This window comes from Haemaphysalis longicornis, unplaced genomic scaffold (assembly GCF_048455015.1).
Source record: "Haemaphysalis longicornis isolate Haplotype H1 unplaced genomic scaffold, Haemaphysalis longicornis Haplotype H1 scaffold_3, whole genome shotgun sequence".
NCBI classification, from domain to species: Eukaryota; Metazoa; Arthropoda; class Arachnida; order Ixodida; family Ixodidae; genus Haemaphysalis; species Haemaphysalis longicornis.
The window spans coordinates 91,256,253-91,275,923 of NW_027526335.1; the positions used below are offsets into that span (position 1 = coordinate 91,256,253).

The 19,671-nt window shown below is 46.2% G+C and overlaps 3 protein-coding genes across 3 annotated transcripts; 1 reads left to right on the forward strand and 2 right to left on the reverse strand.

Annotated features, from left to right (window-relative positions):
- Positions 1 to 1,255: 1,255 nt before the first annotated feature.
- On the reverse strand, positions 1,256 to 4,671 carry Sf3a2 (splicing factor 3a subunit 2). The gene is made up of 5 exons (XM_077703767.1): positions 4,537 to 4,671; positions 4,084 to 4,277; positions 3,484 to 3,692; positions 2,729 to 2,911; positions 1,256 to 1,504 (listed from the first exon to the last, which is right to left on the reverse strand). Exons 2-5 carry the CDS (start codon positions 4,235 to 4,237, stop codon positions 1,289 to 1,291), a joined length of 762 nt encoding a protein of 253 aa, XP_077559893.1. The 5' UTR covers positions 4,238 to 4,277; positions 4,537 to 4,671; the 3' UTR covers positions 1,256 to 1,288.
- A 2,768-nt stretch (positions 4,672 to 7,439) lies between these two features.
- On the reverse strand, positions 7,440 to 12,886 carry Wol (Dolichyl-phosphate beta-glucosyltransferase wollknaeuel). Its single transcript, XM_077703782.1, has 9 exons — positions 12,728 to 12,886; positions 11,782 to 11,959; positions 11,617 to 11,663; positions 10,336 to 10,497; positions 10,150 to 10,260; positions 9,048 to 9,107; positions 8,826 to 8,977; positions 8,640 to 8,725; positions 7,440 to 7,714 (listed from the first exon to the last, which is right to left on the reverse strand). The coding sequence occupies exons 1-9, from the start codon at positions 12,797 to 12,799 to the stop codon at positions 7,596 to 7,598; spliced, it is 987 nt and encodes a 328-aa protein (XP_077559908.1). The 5' UTR covers positions 12,800 to 12,886; the 3' UTR covers positions 7,440 to 7,595.
- A 185-nt stretch (positions 12,887 to 13,071) lies between these two features.
- LOC144174847 (exosome complex component RRP43-like) lies at positions 13,072 to 19,298 on the forward strand. Its single transcript, XM_077703783.1, has 9 exons — positions 13,072 to 13,182; positions 13,262 to 13,298; positions 13,373 to 13,436; positions 13,512 to 13,585; positions 13,672 to 13,717; positions 16,809 to 16,914; positions 16,986 to 17,031; positions 17,144 to 17,459; positions 18,718 to 19,298. The coding sequence occupies exons 1-9, from the start codon at positions 13,166 to 13,168 to the stop codon at positions 18,837 to 18,839; spliced, it is 828 nt and encodes a 275-aa protein (XP_077559909.1). The 5' UTR covers positions 13,072 to 13,165; the 3' UTR covers positions 18,840 to 19,298.
- Positions 19,299 to 19,671: the final 373 nt, after the last annotated feature.

Sequence of the window (19,671 nt, forward strand, 5' to 3'; positions counted from 1 at the left end):
AACATTCTGTTGTTGATACTGACGAGGCTTAAAAGTATTGTCTGAAATCGAGTGGAATGATAGCATGATATTTAGTCTGTTAATGGTTGACTCGTATCAAGAAAAATTGTTTTTTAAAGTTTTAGAAAAATTACCCTGAAAGCAGACTCAACATTTTGCTCTCCAGACCCGAAAAAGAGTTGCAAGGCAGTTACACCTTTTTGTGTGTGTTTATGGAAGCAGTGCTTCGAAACATTCCAGACAAACACCTTTTCTCGCAGAACTCGGCTGCATGAGGTTTGTCGGTCCCAGTTCTCCCCAACATGCAAATTCTGCCCACCCCAAATTTGCCTCTTCTAACCCCTCCCCGAAAGCAGTGGGAAGGACAGCTCCTCCTCCCTGGAGGATTAGCTTCAGTTGATCTCCCGAGCACAGCTGGCTGCACGCGCTCGGAACGTCCCCCACGCGAGTGAACGGCTTCACCAACTCGTTTTGCTCAAGATGAACATTCCTTCTCCTGCCAACATCTTTTTACGTTCAGAAAAGGGTGGGTGGTGAAGCAATGAATGCCTCTCTTGGAGGGTGTGGAACAGGTGTTTGGTAGGTAATGTAATGCCACGACTTATTGGACAGCACTTTTTTTACTTTGCATCACCATTAAAAAGCTTTTGCAAATCTGCGCACTTATTTACATATGCTGACATCAATACGCCCGATTCCAAAGTTAACACTAAAATGTCTAGTTTTTAAGACAAGCCACCGACTGTAGCAAATGATTTTCCTCTGCTGGCTATACATATGAGCAGATGTATGCTTTGATTTTCTACTTGCATCAAACTGTGACTGCTGTAGATGTTGAATGTATCAATGCGTCGTGCAGCCCGCTCAGCTTATCTCTAACCCATGGTTGCACACCTTGAAGGTGTGCACAAGCCCACCCTTTTTTCTCCTCGATGCCTTGTTTAGTCGGAACACTTTTTTAAAGGTGTGTGCCATGGGTGAAAGTTTTCTTCACCCTTTTTGGTCAATAAAAATATAAAAAACCCACTGTTGTAACCCCTGCTTTATTTCTCACCAATATTTGCCCCAACTCAGTTTCTCACTGCACTTAGGGGCATCTCATGAATTATCAAGAGATCCCACGGTTCAAAATACCCAAGAAGCATGTTTTGCAAAACTAGCTGTACCTAATGAGCTTGGCAGCAAATACACCAGCTGCAGCATGCTCCCGTGGCAGCCACTGGTTGCTCAAGCATGATAAGGCAAACGTGTGGGAAGGTGAGGAGTGACTGCGTGACGTTTATTGGCCCTAGTTGTTGCCGCTGCCCGGTGGCCCTCCCCCTCCCTGGGAAGGAGGCGGCAGCGGGGGTGGTGGCGGAGGGGGCATCCCCGGCATGCCGTGGCTGGCCAGCATCTTGGGCTTGGCCTCCAGCTTGAAGCTGAACTGCAGGAAGAACTGCTTGCTGTCCCGGTTCCACAGGGTCCAGAACTTGCCCTCCGACTTGTCCACCTCGCGGCTGGGAACCTGCAGGGGCGTTGGGGAGGGAGAGAGGAGGATGAGGAGGAGGGGGTGTAAGCCCACTTCAACACGGCACAAATGTCAAAAAAAAATTTAAGCCGTTCAACTCAACGTGAAAGATGTCAGAAGTGCAGAGAAGAGATTCGGCATAATGGGCTTTCATGCCACTATCTGCTCACGGCTACCACCCAATGAAGTCAGATTTCCCACCTTCGCAGTGCACGCGCACCCACTGACTGTCACTGCGCCAGCAAGAGTTCTGTTCTTTTTGTGCTTGCTTTTCCTCCTTCATGTGCCGGCGTTGAACTGCCACTTCCTTTCGCTTACTATCGTTAAAACCAATCCAACGAGCGTTCCTAACTAAATGAACACAGGCACTGGCAGTTAGTTACGTATACTTTGCCTCAAATTTACCTATAGTTTTCTTTGCCCTGAACAACGGGGAAATGTAGGACAAGCGTCAGCGGTTCACGAGTTTCATCTAAGACTATATAAACCGCTTGGCTTTTGAAGCCTCTGGGTTACACCGCGACAACAGCCGCTACGACAGAACGCCCTGTGGCTCCAACTGGGTCCAGCGAGTGAGCTACGATGACAAGGCGAGCACCTAAAGTGTTCTGCACTTAAAAAAAAAAAAATGTAAGTTACTACTTTTCAGATCAATTCAGTAGCCAGCAAATGGTACTAGAAAGTCTCTGAGACTGCAGGTGGCAGCGCAGCTCATGGTGTGATTGAAGCAGAAGGTAGCTCGTAAACTTCCTTCTATTAAAGGTATTAGTGTGCCTAACAGACTTAAAATGCAAGACAAGACAGCATTTGATAGAAGTAGTCAAGCGTACCAACGAACACACAAAGAAAGCCAAAAGACTACTTTTTAGTGTCCGTCTTCACAGCTAGCACTACCTTTCTTAAGCAGACACCTCCCGTGGTTTTGCTCCACTCCTGTGCACCCAGCACTGTATTTTCACAAGCAATAATGCAGTAAACATTCCTCTTGGGGTCGAAACAAGAATAGGGATTGAGTGGTCTAAAAATACGACCTCAAAGAGAGCGAAAAGCAAATATGTTTCTGCGTACAGGGATCTCCATGCATTTCAAAAAACCCCAAGAGGTCCATACTATTCTTTCACCCTTCAGCGATGAGCAAGGTTTTTCAGAACGTTAAACCACGAATGTGGGGACCATGACCGTGGAAGCTTCACACTTTCAAACTGTGCTAGCAGGACCCACCTTGAAAGCGATGGTCTCGTAAGGTTCTGCTGCAAACAACAAGTACTGCCACTTCTTGTCCGGCGGCTCCACCTTTTGCTCATAGGCCGACATGAACCGATGCCTGGGAACCACGTTGTCATTGACCTCGGGGTAGTCCACTTGGAAGAGCAGCGACTGCTGGCCAGTTTCTCCATCCCTTTGCTGCGCAAACAAACCCACCCATCACGAATCACGCTTCATAACCAAGTGCGAGATAGGGCCTCGAGTCTGATTTTATCACGATGTGGCACAAATGCCCAGTAAAACAAAAAGTACTTGTTTTGTGCTAAATTAAAAGTTCGCAGAAACACTTGCCACAAGAAGAATGGATGCAACTATGTACCCCAATTTCCAAGGCAAGACTTGTACACATGAGTCGGATTTGATCACGATGTGACAAAAGCTCAGTCAAATAAAAAAAGTACTTGTTTTGTGGATTTATATTCAAGTGCTAAAAAACTAAAAGTTTGCAGAAAGCACTTGCCACAAGAAGAATGGATGCAACTATGTACCCCGATTTTCAAGGCAAGGCTTGTACACATGAGTCCGATTTGATCACGATGTGGCAAAAGCTCAGTCAAATAAAAAAAGTACTTGTTTTGTGAATTTATATTCAAGTGCTAAACTAAAAGTTTGCAGAAGCACTTGCCACAAGAAGAAAGGATGCAACTATGTACCCCAATTTCCAAGGCAAGACTTGTTTGTATCCATAACACTCAGAATGAGCCAATTACCTTGGTCACTCTGTAGCCAGGCCGTCCGATCTTTACAAACTTCTTGATGTCCACGCGCGGCTTTGCCGGGGCTGGCTGAATGGGGGAGTCCTTCGCTTCTTTGGCTGCTCGGCGTGCCAAATTGGCCTGGTGCTTCTTGCCTTGTGTGTGTGCCAGGTAACTGCCCTCGTTATTGTGCAATGTCAAGCACAGTTTGCACTCGTAGGAACCTGCGATGGAAGGGAGAGTGCATGGGTCGAATGAAAGAAGAACAGTGCTCAATAACACTTCAAAACTTCCCAAAGTCGAGGCCTGTTCAACTGTACCGTGAATTTTGAATGGTTTGCTGTGAATTCAGCCGGTTTTTTAAAGAAATGTGTTGCATTTTTCATGTAGGCAGAACAAGCACAGGCTTGTTCGCAGGCTTGTCTGTAACTCATTTAAAAAGCAACCAAACAAGATCGCACCAAAAGCTACCTTCGCATAGAGCTCACGAAGTTACGTTCCAACGTCGGTGCGATAAAAATGCTACGGACTCTGAAATCTGCCTGGTTACACGACATCGGAACGCGCGGTCTGCTCTGCAACTCTCTCAACGAAAAACAAGAGTGCCAAACGTACCCAAGTGATTTTTCATAAAGTATGGGTCCTTTTGAAGGTCAATAGTCTCCAGGGCGAGCTGTCGAAGTCGTTCCCTGCGGTCTCTGTTGGATTCCGACCATGACGCGACACCACCAGAGCCGGTCTTGCCGCCCGGCCGGTGCTGGAAGTCCATTTTTTAGCCTCTTCTGTTTCAACCTAGAAGAAAGCAACCCCTGTGAAGGGTAAAAGTATGTTCTGGTCATTGAAAAATGACTAAAGTTCACATTATACACTGCACGTCTTTTGTAAATAACGATTTTCGCTCATGTCGGTCTGCCGGTTGAGTCAAGCACCAAACAAATACGACGCCGTCACTCATAGTTCAAAGCAAAGAATATTTAGGAGCGCACAAAGAGAAGGTGGCCCAAAATATGCCTATTATCAGCCCAGTTGAGCACTATATCCAAGAGACAATGTGAAAAATCACCTCACCGCGTTTGCTCAGCTTACGAACGCTGCCGCAACGCAAGCACCGACGCCATGACACAACAGGTGATGATGATGACTACGTTTGCGCCTTGATGCGGCGAAATACCGCTTTCCGAGAAACAGGGATGCTTTTTACTAGCTGTAATTAGTCCCCTTATAATCCCCACAGACTCAAGTGGTATCATTCGGTCACTTAACAGACTGAACGCCTTCTTTGACAAAACGCCGCGACCGCCTCGCATGAGCACAGTCCCGCTTCGGTCGGCAACTCCACAGCCATGTCCACAGACTCGTTGTCCACAGCGCCCATCGACCCCGCCGCAAAATGGGGCGACCAAGAACTTGGAAAAAAAAAAAAAAAAAAAAAACAAGAACAAGATGACTGACCGAGTGCTGTGAGCTGTACGTGAGAAGCTGTTTCGTCTCGCGGATTTGAATAAGTGAACGATATGCTCCATGCTGACCATGTGGTCCCACTCCCTCTTTAGAAGACGGGGAAGATTGGATTCGCCTGTGCGAACGATACGCACTGAATGGGTCAGACACTCAGAAGGCAACAAGTCTTTACTGGGACTGCTGGTAAAGCGCAAAAACCATGAGTCGTCATCAGCTCTGCCGGTCTATGCGATGTATATGGCTTTGGGCGAGTGTAATGTTTTTACCGCAGACTTAAGAACTGTGAGTTGACTTCAGGATTATGCACTCTATGTAACCAACAGCCTTTTCGAAGCATTCATTATTGAAATAGATAATCTCTGTTTCAATTAGGCTTAGGCGAAATCAGCGAGGGCCTTAAATTTTTTCGAACAAAACCACGAACTCCGCAATTTTTTTTAGCCCTCAGGGGAGGAACCCCAAAGCCCAAGGGTCCCGGTTAATTTGAACCTTTGAACCATGCATAATCCGCACCTGCCTGTAGTGTGCGTGTGTGCATGTCTGGTCGCGCTAACACCATGTTTTTCATGCTCTACAGCCAATCATTATGCTGATGGCATTACTGCCTGGATTAATCAAGGCGATCCCAGGATCATTCAAGACTCAGTTCAAACTACTTTTAATCACGCAGCTAGAACAGACTGTCGTTCCAGCTTGCTCAGCTGAAAAAAGTCCTTCCCTTTCGCAACATGGTGCACCGTGTCACTGCACGCTGAAGAGGTGCCCAGAGGCACCTTCAATCAAGCCCCGTACGGCATCCTCGCATATATCTTGGAAGGCAAGCTTGATGCTCCCATCTGTGAGGCGACAAGAGTTTCCCTGGTCTCCCGGTCAACACTAGTAGTAGCACTCGACTTGTACTACTTGGCATACATTCCGCGGTCTTTGACAGCTTGTACATCCGCCACAGCACCTCATCCAACGGGCCATCTGATCTTGCATGAACCAGGATACCCACCCCATCCACCCTAGCTGCCTCAGCCAACTCCTCTAGATAAGATTCACCACATGGACAAAAAATGTAAACCCACTCCCTGTCTACTTAGAGCCATGTACTACACCAAAAAAAAATTCAGCACGCTTGTTCTTGTCTTGAAACTTTACTATGACTAGCACAGTACCTTTATTGTACCTGTTACCTCGATACGTTCTCCGACGATGCATTTAGCTAGAAGGTCGCGGCTTTACAGTTATAAATTAATAGGGCTGGGCACCGGTTAAAAATTTTAATTCGCTTAATCGGCTGGATTTAATTGGTTAATTTATCGATTAATCGGTTGTGTTTCACCAAACATAATTCCTAGAAAAACGAGCAAACATTCATGCATACTTTACATGAACACGAGCGATAGAAATGATAAAGATAACACACGATGAAACTGGCCAATCCTCCAAGTGGGTATGCGCCACAAACTGCGCAGGAGGCCGCCTGGTTCTTGCTGCTGCAGGAAACTAAACATCCCCCTCGCGAGGGGCACGATCAAATGCAGAGCATTTCCAGGGGCGCACGACGTTAAGTAGTTTGCGTTACGTTAATGTTGTTGCACTTGTTGCTGTTGGTTGTTGTATTGTAATTAAATGAGGAGACATAATTACGTGGTCACGTGACATCATTTATTAGAAGGTGGGTATGATTATTGTGGCGCAGTGGGAAGAGCACCACGTACCTCGCGTTCCGCCCACAGGTAGTGAATGCATTGTATCAGCAGCTTCTTGACGTAGTTTAAATGAGTCAAGGATATAAGGCGCGTTCGTAGCCCTCCATTCTGTGTCGGCTTTGTGGCGCAGTGGGTAGAGCACCATGTACCTTGCGTTCCGCCCGCAGGGTCGTGGCATCGAAACCAAGCGCCGGTAAGTGTGTTTTTTTATATAGTGGAGGGGGAGGGGTGCGGACGACGATGGACAACTAGAACGGGTGACATCGTGAGTTAAAGAAATGCTCTGCATTTAAAATGAACCGTGATAGTGAGAGCTGACCAGCCTTCATAGATGTGACAGCATACTCCAAGCACAAGCCATTTATTAGGGAAAGAAAATAAGCGCAAGTCACCACTCGTATGTGCAGAACGCTTTGCTATTTTTTTCAAATACTGAAACTAATATAAAAGCAAATAATGTATTATTCCACTGTATATTCAGAAAAAGAATATCCAGACATGCCCATTATTTACGTCAGCACTAGTGTTCAGCCAGCAATGACGGCAACATGTACTTTGCTGCCACACAAGGCATGTTGTAGTAGCCTAGAAGTTGCTATCCTTAATGAGGCCCACATCTCAACAGGGTGCCCCACCTGAAATAGCTCTTTCAGAACACCACTCATTTCAGTGAAGACACACAAACATCATGCCAATAATTCGCCTGTGTCCACATCCCACATGCAGTTTATCATTTTTTCGAGCACTCAGATATGTACGTACCATGCAAACAGCATTGCAAAATGTGCAGCGAATAAAACCCCTGCCTCCTCCTCATGATGAATCGAATCGTTTTATTTCAAAAGTACACTCATTGGCCAGTGCAGGTCCTGTTCCAGCAGTCTGCACTTGATGTGTATGCAAAATAACGGCACATGAGAAAAAGTAAACAATTGTATCAAAACAAAGCGAATCACAGACTAGCGTCCCTCATTTGAGCTTTTTTGGCTGTGCTGCGATAGTCCAGGCCCCAATCCTGTACCGGAGCCAGATTAGGAAAAGGTCCCGGCCCATCTCCAGCCACGTCCAGATGGGCACCACTTTGGAACCTGCAAGCGTGTCGTAAGATACGGACGTGACATAGTTGTGCAGGAGCAAAAGCAACGCCACTACAGTTGAAAATGTACTGCCACCTTTGCAAGCAAAAAAAGTAGATTTTCGTTCTTACAAAGAGAAGAAAAAAAAAAAGGTGCAGATTGGCAAAAAAATATGTAGAAATGCTCCAATTATGTGTGATACTTGTAAGAAATTGCACACATAAGGAGGGTTTTAGAACTATATAGTATTCAGAAAAGGTGAAATTTCTGATTAATTAAGACCACTTTAAAATGCTGACACCTGCAAATTAGTTTTTTTACAATAAGCCGAAGCATGAACAAAAAAAAAAAAAAACTTTTTCTATTCCTATTAGGTACTGATGGGAGGGGCGGAGGGTGAAAGTGATATGTATTGCTATTGAAACAATATTTTTCTCGAATTACAATGAATGGAGGGTGCAAGCTATGCCTACAGCTCAACTCTAGAAGCACATTGCCGCTGTCTACCACCTAGCAAAAGGAAGTGTCATTTTCTAAATATTTTTTACGCTGTGGTTCTGAGACTTACCCCAGCCCAAGTACACGACCTGCACGCAGGCACCATGTACACCCAGGTTACAACGTGCAACCGGTGAAAGGATCTAGATTGACTTTGACCGACCGAAGTTTTGTGCATGCTAAGCAAGGTGTATAAGAGCATTTCTGTGCTTCAACACTGTCACAAATTCAGTCACTGTGATCACCAATCGAGTGAAACTAAGTGGATTTTCTTTTTTAGGTCTGCGTTTGGCCTCATATGTGCCGTGTTTGCAGCAAAAGGGACACACGGTGAGAAAAAGTGCCCCTTACAATGAACTACCGACAGGTGTCACCGCAAAATACCTGAGGCTGAAAAAGAAACATGCCGGCCCTAGCTATTAGGCAGAGAAGAACAAACCTTCAATTTCAGTCCAGTGAACGGCAACTTCGGCTATAGGGAAGCGGAGTGTCTGAGCTATGTACAGGATCTCGACATCAAAGGCCCTGCAACAGATTGAACCGCGGACGTCACTCACACACAACCGGATGGTAAGCAATGCAAGGGGGCCTCTTACGTAACGAGCCCCCGCAGGCTTGCACTCACCACCTCTCCACGTGTAGCGAGGTGAACAGATGCTTGGCCGATTCTCTGCTGAAGAGCTTGAAGCCACACTGAGTGTCTGATATGCCCCTCACGGTGAACAGCCAAACGAGGAAGTGGAATCCGTACATGAGGAATGTCCTAAATATCGACCTCTGAAAGAACGGGGGCACAAAAACAATTGGAAAGAGACAAGAATGAGACAACGCGACAACGCAAACTCACCTCAGCAATGCTGTCCTTCTCTAGATGGGAACGTGAGCCCACCACTACAACCGTAGTGCTCTGAAATTCCAAGGAAAAAGAAAAAGACTTTTTTGAATGCACACATGAAAGTGGCAAAAGAGGATGAGGATAGAGACAAAAGACTACAAACAAGCACTTCTCTGTCCTCATCTCCTTTTGTGTTGTATGCATCATTGGTTACCCTCCCATACCCTCGAGTGAGAATGTAAATGAGAAAAGCATCTCCCTTCCGCATCGTGATTGATCGATTAATTGTGGGTTTAATGCGCAGATGCTACACAGGCAATGAGGCGCACTGCAGTGGAAGGCTCCGGATTAATTTTGACCACCTGGGAATCTTTAGCGTGTGCCGAAATCTCATACACACGGGTGTTCTTGCTTTTCGCTCTTCTGCATCATACTGATGGAAATTTTATTCGTGTCATCATTGTACATTCAACTGCACACACAGACTTGTGCTTCCTGCCCATCTCTCGGCATTTTATCACGGAATGGGATGTAGCCTGGTTTCAGCGAAAAACTAGACTATTATGTACAAATGTCATGAAGTCTACTCCATTCTGCTCTTATTCCCTCCAACTAGCACGCAGTAGCCAAGGCCAATACTGATGAGAAGTCATGCTGCTGATATATATACCAAGGAGTGGGAAGTTGAAAGGAGAAGTGGGACCGTGCTACCGTGAGTTGCCAATTCCCCCGTTGGATTACTCACTCCGTGAGTGGAGGAAACGGGAGTGGGGGCACTGCCCTGGTGGATCAGCAGTGGGGCAACCCACTCTTCACGGTACCTCAGGGGTGAGCAGAAGCAATAACGTGGTGGCGGGATTTCCATTTTATCACCAGTTTGAGCAACAAAATGAATAATCCCCCCTCCCACTCATTTGACAGAGCGGCAGCTAGGTCATGCTACTGCTCAACACAAAGTCATCCCGCTTCTCAATAGTGGGAGAGCGGGAGCATTATTCGGTTGACTTTGTCTCAACACATTGGCTGTTTTGTAGTAATATAACCAACTTTCCCTTATCAATGAAACAAAACAATTCTGGCTCAGGCTCCGATTAGACAACAAGAACAGACTCACCAGCTTGAGCAACTCATCTGCAACCTCCTCCAGCTTCTCGATATCGGAGAATTTGGTCGCCCCATCAGCATCCGCAAACAGCAGCCGCTTCCCCCTGGCACTCAGCATGCCCTACAATGGAGGGCAGCAGCAGTTGTAGCTAGGCGACAGGTTCACTTTAGTGGCAGTGGTGGAAACGCTACAGACCAGGCGCACGGCACCTCCCTTGCCGCGGTTTTTCGTCAGTGTCAGGACCCGGACTTTGTCGGTGCCATATTTGAGGCTGTACTGCATGCCGACCCATGTCGTCCGATCGCGGCTTCCATCGTCCACAATGATCACTTCAAAGGTGAAGCCCCGGTCTTGCTTCTAGAAAGTTGCAAGCACAGCAGCACTGTCACACATTCAGCGAAGGACCAAAGAGAAGGAAATGAAGGAGAGAGAAAAAAAAGAAACGCAAGCACTGAGTTTCTTGACAAAGCAGCATCACTGGCAGCCCGTTTCTATTTTGAAGCCTAGTGCACCGAGTGTCCATGACCCATCTAGCCATCTAACCATCAATTAGGAAGTTTCGCTTTGTTTACAAACATGTTCAGTCGAAAAGTCAGCCCTGAACAAATTTTACAAAGCAGGCACAACACAAAACATCTATTGTAATGAAACAGTGTCCAAAAGTCTGGTGGTAATTTCTATTAGTTTAGTTTTTTATTTAGGAAAACAGCAGACTTTCAAGCCCAAGCAATGCAAGAACAGGATACTAAAGAGTCATAGATAAAGAAAAAAATAAATGAACAAAAAAATCACCATTTAGACAGCGTCCAGTTTTTTGTCAATAGCAGTCTTTAGTAACTTTAGCCTTCAGCCCTTAGGTCTTAACAGAGCTGGGAATAAACAAATTCAGCATTGTCAGCACAATACTGCTGGGGCTACTTGCCATTGTTTGCTTAATAAGAGCCACAAAAGCGTGCCACGATGACTTGCACAATCTAACTTTCTATAGGCCCATTTTCCCACTGGAGTAACAGTAGATGAAACTTCAATGTCACTGATAATGTTCGAGTGCCTTGAAGAAAAGGTGGATACTTTATTAAGGAACTCAAGAAATTGTGTTATAGTTGAAGGAGGTGAGTTTGTTTGCTGCACCACAACTTTACAAAATGTAGTGGTTAACGTGGAAATTTTGAATGGACTCTATGAATTTTTGAAAGAAAGAAAAAGGGAGAGTGAAATAACCACTTGGTATGCTTTCGGCAAATTGGCAGTTGGTGCCCTGTATTGAGGAGTTGTTTTGCACACAGCTAAAACATAGCCTACAACAGCAAATTGTAAGTAACGACACCACAAAAGGAAAAACCTTCAGGTGAATATGCCGCCTGGGCAGTCAATGCAGGCGGCTAGCATTAAAGTATCTCTAATATATGCTCCCTCATGTACCTGTTTTATATAGAAATTAGGCATTATTATGACGTGGCACGAGGGTCAACGTACCTGCCTTTCTTGCAGATATTCCAGGCACTCGTCAAGCATGGGGGGAACTGGCGGAGAACAATGAGTGCAAAAAAAGGATAAACACGGAGCAAATACTTCGCATTTTTAAGGCACAATACACCCGGTAAGATGAAGTGTGGAGTGTGCGTCGCTATAAACACTTACGGCGTTTCTCCTCCTCGTAGGCGGGAACAATAACCGAGAGGTCAACGCTGGGCTCATCGTTGAGATGCGGGTACTGGAATTTCCGGCCAGGTTGCGATGGGTCCTTGAAATTGAACTCGTCCGCGTAACGGACGATCACCGGCAGTCTTGACGAAGTGGCGTAGAGAACTAGGCAAAGCTGAAAAGTGCAACCGAAAAAGAAACGAAACTAAAGACACGAAGGCGCAGGGATAAAGCCGAGGCAGTGAACTTTGCCCTTTACATCTTTACCGGTGAATGCGACGCCGGCAGATTCTGAGCGCGCAGGCTCATGTGTTTTCACGCGTTACGGATCGAGCACCGCGAACGGTGGAACTGTACGGTCTACCGCCGCATCGGGGGCCCATTGTGTTAATCATAAACTTTGAATCGCGCTTGTGCCCCCCCCCCCCCCCCCTTCTATTCTTTCCCACTGGATGTCATGCCGTCCATTGACGTGAGGCATTCCTCTCTCGATTGACAGCGTAAACGTATTTTTGCTGAACTTTTTGAAGCATGCTATTTCGCGCGTTCTCGGCTTTAAATTCAGTAGAACGCGTGCCAGAGCGAATTAACGTAGCACTTCAAGTGCTACGTCAGCCAAGGCGCATGAACTCCGGAGACACTCGGAACGAATTGGTAAGCAAGAAACTAATGCTTGCCAAGCGGAATGACAGACTCACACCAAATCAACCCTGTCTAGCGCACTGTAACATGAAGTGGCAAACAAAAAAAAAACGCATAAAAACAATTTAAATACGGACTGCAACAGCCACGTAAGAATCGAGTGTCGGTGCCGACTTGGGCATGCAAAGTAGTGGAGGGAAGTTTTACAGACGACTAATCTCACTAAACACATTCGTGTTTGCTCCGTGAAAGCGCGGTAAGTAAGAGAAGCACACGCAAGGAGAGTTCGGTGCACGCTTACCACCACGAATATAAATAACGCAGATAAATACAAGTAGAGCAACGCGGACCACCAGTCCACGTAGCCCCACATTGCACTGTTGATCACGCAAAACAGAGCAAGCCGGGAAAGCGAAAGAAATCGACAAAGCAGAAGTCACGGATATGACGACATCGACATGGTGCCGGTTACTGGATAAATGACAATACAAACTGAAATCGTGGCTCCGAATAAAGCAGTTAGAAGCGCTACACTTCTTTTCGTTACAAAGTAATTAGTGAAGATTTGATATCAAAAACTAGCGCGAATTTACAAACTATCTCCGTCACTTTTTAAATAAGAGAAAGCAATGGTTTACGCCGTGAGAGAGAGAAAAGGCTTGTTACCTCACTGCTTCAACCTTCAACCAGTTCAACGTTGATCCCGTCATAGATCCACTAGTGTTTGTGGTGTTTAAAAATGGCGGCAGAGTTCAGGTGAGTACGTGCGCGTTGCCAAATCCTTGAGATTTGTTAGAGGTGCAGGCCTTACAGCTTTTTCAAATTCAACCTGCAGGTTGCTGCAGTCACGACTTCACCTGGCCCAACGCCAGGTAAGAACATATATCCCCCTTCGTGTTATACCACGTTAGGTCAACACGTGTGCTTACATGTCATGCCGTGACAGGGACCTTACGTTCGATCCGATGGAAGAGAGCTGAAAGAAAGGAGAGATACGGCTCTAAACATAGGTGTGTATATGTGTATAGCAACAAGGCACACCCATACTGAAGGCTATTGACGAGATTACATGATGCACTTTACAGGGTCGATATCAACTGCGGATGGATCGGCGCTTGTCAAAATGGGATGCACAACAGTGGTCTGTGGTGTAAAAGCAGTGCGTATACGCTTTGGGTGAACCAGAACGGGTTACCATAAGACGTGTGCGTTTTTTACATCTTACTTTTTATTCTGTTTCAACAGGAACTTGCTGATCCGGCAGTCACGGAGCCAAAGCAAGGATTTATTGGTAAGGGGCCGTGGTCAGAACCTCGTCTTTAGAATAAAATGGGGAAATACGGAGGCAGAAAAAGAAACACTTAGTCTTTGTTTAGTTTTTTTAAATATTATAATGTGGCAGTTTCAAAGTGTGCAGAACTACTAACAATACCCGCCGCGGTGGCTAAGTGCATTGCCTCCTTTACTATTCCAATGCCTGCGGTGTCACCCCAAACCGTGCCCCTCTTGCTCTCTCCCACTGCGTCTGAATTCCGCGTGTTGGCGCCACCCACCGATCCTCCCGCTACCGATCCTCTCCTGCTAGGTCGCATGGTAGCGGACGATACGCGGGCAAACCGCGCACTGAGCATTCCCGCTTTTTCGCCAGTGAGTGGCTGTTCATGTTACGTATTTTTACAATATCTGTGAGAATACCTGCCACTAAATTCATGTAAGTAAACCCTGCTCCCTCTAATCAAGCGACGATGTTTTGCTAGCGAAATTTAAAACCAAAGAATACGATGTTATCGCGTCCCACTCTGCAGCGTGCGGAAGATGGATTCGGATGTCTCCTGTCACGAGTTCTCAGTGAATGAAACCCTGAAAGCACAATGTGTAAAAAACATTTCTATAAAGGACTGGGAACCCAACTCAACGTTTAATTACTCAGTGGTCTGCAGTCTGCACTGGAAGACTTTCGGAGTGGCACGAAAAAACGTAAGATGCTGTGCCCAGTGTTTTTCCGCACTACCCTTCGTACATGATGCCGGATGAAACGACAAGCAAGAAGCGATGTCAGCTTCAAAAAAAAGAAAGAACGGGAACCCTCACCGGCAAGATCCGCAAGATATCCAACGCAGCAGCTAGTGTGACTCCGCATACCCTGAAGTTTTCTGACGTTATGATTTTAGATGATTGGTTGCTTACGAAGCCCCTCGAGAAGCATGCTTGAAACACGGCGTTGAGCTTATCACACCAATGCCAGTCGATCTTGGTATGTGAAAATCCCGACAAAGCTATTTAATCAGCGAGAGCTCATGGAACTCAGATGTAGAAAGTTTATTAAGCCACTGCTGACCAACCACGCAGTTTGATATGACCAACAAGAATGCCAGGAAAGCCCCTAGTCACGGAAAGTTCTGAAGCTTTGAAAATCATCCTTACACCTAAATGGATGCACGTGTGTGTGCACGTCTATGTACTCACAGTGTAAAGTAACAACTCGCACTTTCGTTTTCACATCTCATATGCATGCAAGCCTGCATACACGCACGCATTGCATGCATATAGATGTGAAAACAAAGCTCGCAGTCTAACACAACAACTCGCACTTTTGTTTTCATATCTGTTTTGTTTCTGTTCATTTGTAATTGTTCTTAAGCTGTGTGATGCCGTTTAATTTGTTTGAATTTGTGATAAACATGTGTGTTGTCCGTCTCAGTCATATCATTGCCCAATGAGTCAGCTTCCCCGCTGTTGTTTAATGCGTGGAAACGCAACTATTCCGAACATATGAGAGCAGCAAACTGTGCAGAGAAAGGATTACGTATAGGGAGTTGCAGTTGTCTATTAAAAGTAGCCAATAAATCCACCAAAGAGCGACAAAACCGATACAGTTAAAGCGGGCCAATAAACTGTATGAGCGAAACACAATCTGTTCATTTAATGATTGCACAATAAAGCACCCTGGAAAAGACGTAAAGTTACCTAAAATCCCTACAAAAACACAGGCAAGCGGTTTTTACCTTATAATACGCGTCAGATGAAAGCAAAATTGCGCACAAAAACCCAGCATCAGCTGACGCCGCAACCACCACTGAGGATCGGTCACTTGCACCACCGTGCGATGGGCGAGTCAAATAAGGCGGCGACCTGGCAGCAATGGGAACCGGAGTGACGCCGCAGGCATTTAAAAGTAAAGGAGGCGATGCTCAGTGGCTAAGGCGTTGCGCTGCTGTGCACAAAGTTGCGGGTTCGATTCCTGGCCACGGCGGCCGCTTTTCTGATGGAGGCGAAAAGCAAAAACGCCTAGTGTTAGAGATTTCAGCGCACGTTAGAGACCCCCAGGTGGTCAAAATTAATCCGAAGCCCTCCACTGCGGCGCGCCTCACCGCCTGCGTTGCGTCGGTGCGTTAAAGGAGCCATGAAGAGAAAACACAAGTTTGGTTCATTCAAAAGATTGCCTCGTCAGAATCATACTGACACCACTTTTAGCATAAACTTCGCTCAAATAAGCTACATAATTAGGAAAAAAGGGAATGACCATGCGACTCACTAGCTCATTTCCCGCAACAGAACCTATGATGTCATTCGAGCCAGTTCTGCGATTGGCGGAGGCCGGCGAAAGTAAACGCAAATTAGGCAGAGCTTACAAGCTTGCCGAACGAGCTATTTGCGCTTAAATTTCGGGCACATTCTTTTTAAAGCCGTAAGAATGGTGGTAAGTGTAAGTTACGAAAGCACATGTAAACATAGAAGTACCGCTTCGTACTTCGACACGCCACGGTATGGTGGCGCCATCTAGGTACAGTAACTTAAACAAACGCGCGAGTACCTCAGTGCCAGCACCAACGTACAGGGTGGAGACACCCTTTGAACGGTCCCGTGTCGCTGCAGTTGGGTCAACGTGCACAACATGTCGTTCTCGTTTCCCACGAGACCCAGCAACGCGAAACAGATAAGATGATTCAAACTTCGCCAGTTAACCCAGTTGCGGCGATAATTTTAGCGCGGTTTTGATACAATGACTTGTTTCGGCAGCGAGCGAGTGGACGAAAATGGCGGCGCCAGCGCATTCATGTCTCCACCCTGTACGGGGGATGCGTGAATCAAGGGACCCTAGGCTGCAGAGCGGTCGGTTCCTGTGATGTCATTTGGGACCACGAAAACGCATGATTGAGCGGGAAAATCAAAATTTTTACCTAAATTGATGAATTTCTCAGTGAATAAAGCATCGTTTGCATTAGGACAAGCGCTGGGGGCACTATAAAACACGAAATCTTTCGAATAACACAAACTTGCATTTTGTCTTCATGGCTCCTTTAAACCCAACTATCAACCTATCAGAACGACTAACAAGCCTGGATTTCCTCTTCAAAAGTTTTACTTATCCCATTACACAGTGCCGAATGTGGACCTGCTGCCTCTCTGCTCACCTTTGTTCAAGCCAGGACCCCCTGGTGAACAGGCCCAGGTTCTGAGCAAGATGATGCTCGACATCCTAACCAGGTTATGATTCATTGCGTACGTTGCAAGGAGGAGCTTGTCTCAACGTTCTCATGCGGGAACTTGTCTTGCAGTTCAGACAGCATAGACCTGGAGAAGCTGTGCATCGAAGAAGGAAAGGTAAAAATTATTTTGCTTGCTGCACCACTTCTGCAGGCTTCAATGTCCCAGTGGGATTGCTGCTTATCGTATTTCCCTTCCTTGGTGTGCACTCACCACCTTTGCCTTCCAGCTGTGTTGGTGCCTGAATGTGGACATGACGTGCTTGGACTACGATGGCAACCTGGCAGAGGCCTGCATCTTGGCCTCCACTGCTGCCCTCAGTTCACTCACACTCCCCAAAGTGGCGATCACTGACGAGGAGGTGAACGTCTCGCTTGAAAGAGAGAAGGCCGAAGTTGCAGAAGGGCCCTTGGCGGCGACGGTTGCGGTACTGGCGGACGACACGATTGTGGTGGACCCAACGTACGAAGAGGAGTGCCTCGCTTCAGAAACCTTCACGATTGTCCTGAGTGCTGACGACAACATCTGTGCAGTTCACAAGCCAGGCAAGTGGCTTATCCAACTGTGCTCAATATATCTTTTTAGAACTGTTGTGGTTCCAGTTTAGCTCCGACCAGTTGTTTTTGGGCTAATTGGCCGGGCTATGCAACGGACTTTTTATTCGTGGACTTCTGGAAACACTGAGATAACTGTGCTTATCGTAACCGAATGCAAGCGTTGTTGTCCAGGAAATTGAGTGGTGTATGGTGGGAGGAACAGTACGAGCTGAGCTGTTGGGGCATGGAACTCGCTGGTCAGCACAAGGGGCAGATGCTGTGAATGACCATGGCATCTTCCATTCGATATCGTAGCAGCTACACTATGTCACCTACCTGAACGAGTGCTGTATCACTACTAGAATGGTGCTATTCCAGTTGAAATTGACTTCGTGGTTGGGAAGGCCCCGAATTAATTACGACCCCGAAAATTTGCGAGTGTGACAACGAAACAAAAGTATTATGCAAACGACACTTGTGGGTGTTAGCGTGACACATTAGCATGCCCTTCATGCAGAGTACTGAGCTGCTTGACAAGAAAATAGTGCCCACAGGTGCTCACTGTGAGGAAGCACTAGGCGACAGTGATGGAAGCTTGTGGCACGCGTTTCTTATTAGCCGCCATTTTGATCACTGGCATATGGACCAGGTGATGGCACGAAGAAAATGTAGTGCTCTGTTGTCACTGCCCGGAAGTAATAAATTGGCTGTTTTTTTTTCCTTGTTTACTACAGGTGACACTCGTGTTGACATAATTTCCGAGTTCTAAAAATTCATTTTGAGTTACCACTCTCTTAGTGTTTTTATATGACCATAGGAGTGACAGCTGTTTCAAGGTGCAATCCGGAGACATGTATTTGTTTTTCGTCTTCGTGAGAAAAAAGTGGCAGCAGCTGTGTTTTGCAGCAGTGATCTGGTGTTTAGTAGCAGGGTGCCTTTGTTACTCCCACACCGAAAGCTAAATGCAACAGAGCCTCATTTTACACATTCAATGTGTCATGCTTTTTGCAAACGCTGTGAAACTAACCATATGGGCTGCTTTCTGCGTTTTATATGTTGCAAATTAAGTGAAAGCTGCCTTTTCTTTTTGGCGAGAAGATGAAACTGTGAAAACTTTAAGGCGTGAATGTAGCGATGCAAAAGAGAAAATTGTGTATGGCAATGTAAGGGGGCCTAACTGTGGCCTGCTGCTGATTTCAATGCTAGATATTGCGCACTGTTGCAGCCGGTGCTGCAACCTTTGTTACTTCATCCTTTGCCATTGCAGGTGGTTCCGCACTGAGCACAGAACAGATGTCCAAGTATTTGGAACTCGCAAGACAACTTGTGAAGGACACCCGGGCTTTGCTCTCCAGAGCGCTGTCGAACACAACCGACTGCACTGCATAACAGCTTCTGTATTTTTTCAAAACTCCATTTGGATCGAATTGTTTGAGTGGACTGACAAGTTGACAAAAAGAAAAAAAAATTTATTTCAGTAAAAGTGAACTTTTACTCAACGTTAAAAATATACAGCTTTAACCGCAGCAACACTACAACACAGTTTGCAATGTCGCTTGTGTGTTAAAAACTATTCTTTACATGCTATTTCTTCGTATGTACATATCCTTTTGTTGCCACTGCGCACAATTTACCAGGGCACCAAACAGAGCGAGACACGATTCAACTTTACACAACTAACAGTGTGGCACTGAGCAGAGAAAAAAAAAGGGGGGGAGGGGGGAGCTTTGTAAAACAATCTACTGCATCGGGTCTCCACCTTTCATAAAGAGAGCAACTGTTTTAAAAGAGATCCCTCGGGATATTCCATACTACTTCCTTCCTTTCAATGGCGTTTTCTAAAACAAGTCTCTCAACATATATTCTGCGTAAAACCTGTAACCTAAATCGTGTCCCCCTGTAGGTCATAAAACGCATGCATTCGGACCACTTGTCATGCAAAGTATCTTAAAAAGACTGGCTAAAACAACGGGCGTGTAAAAGAAGTAAGAATGCCACGTAGAGGAGTACTTTGGTGCTGCAGAGAGGAAAAGCCCGTCAACATGTGCCTAGCACGCGTTCATCCTGATGCCCCGTAGTACAACGTCCCCATTTTCCCAAAAGAGTCAATGCCAATGGCAGACTCCCGATACCGGGCTACACTGCGAGTGGCCACAGACTAAAAGAACCGATGAGCGGCCACCACCACTGGAAGGCACGTGTAGGAACGCTCGGCTGCCGC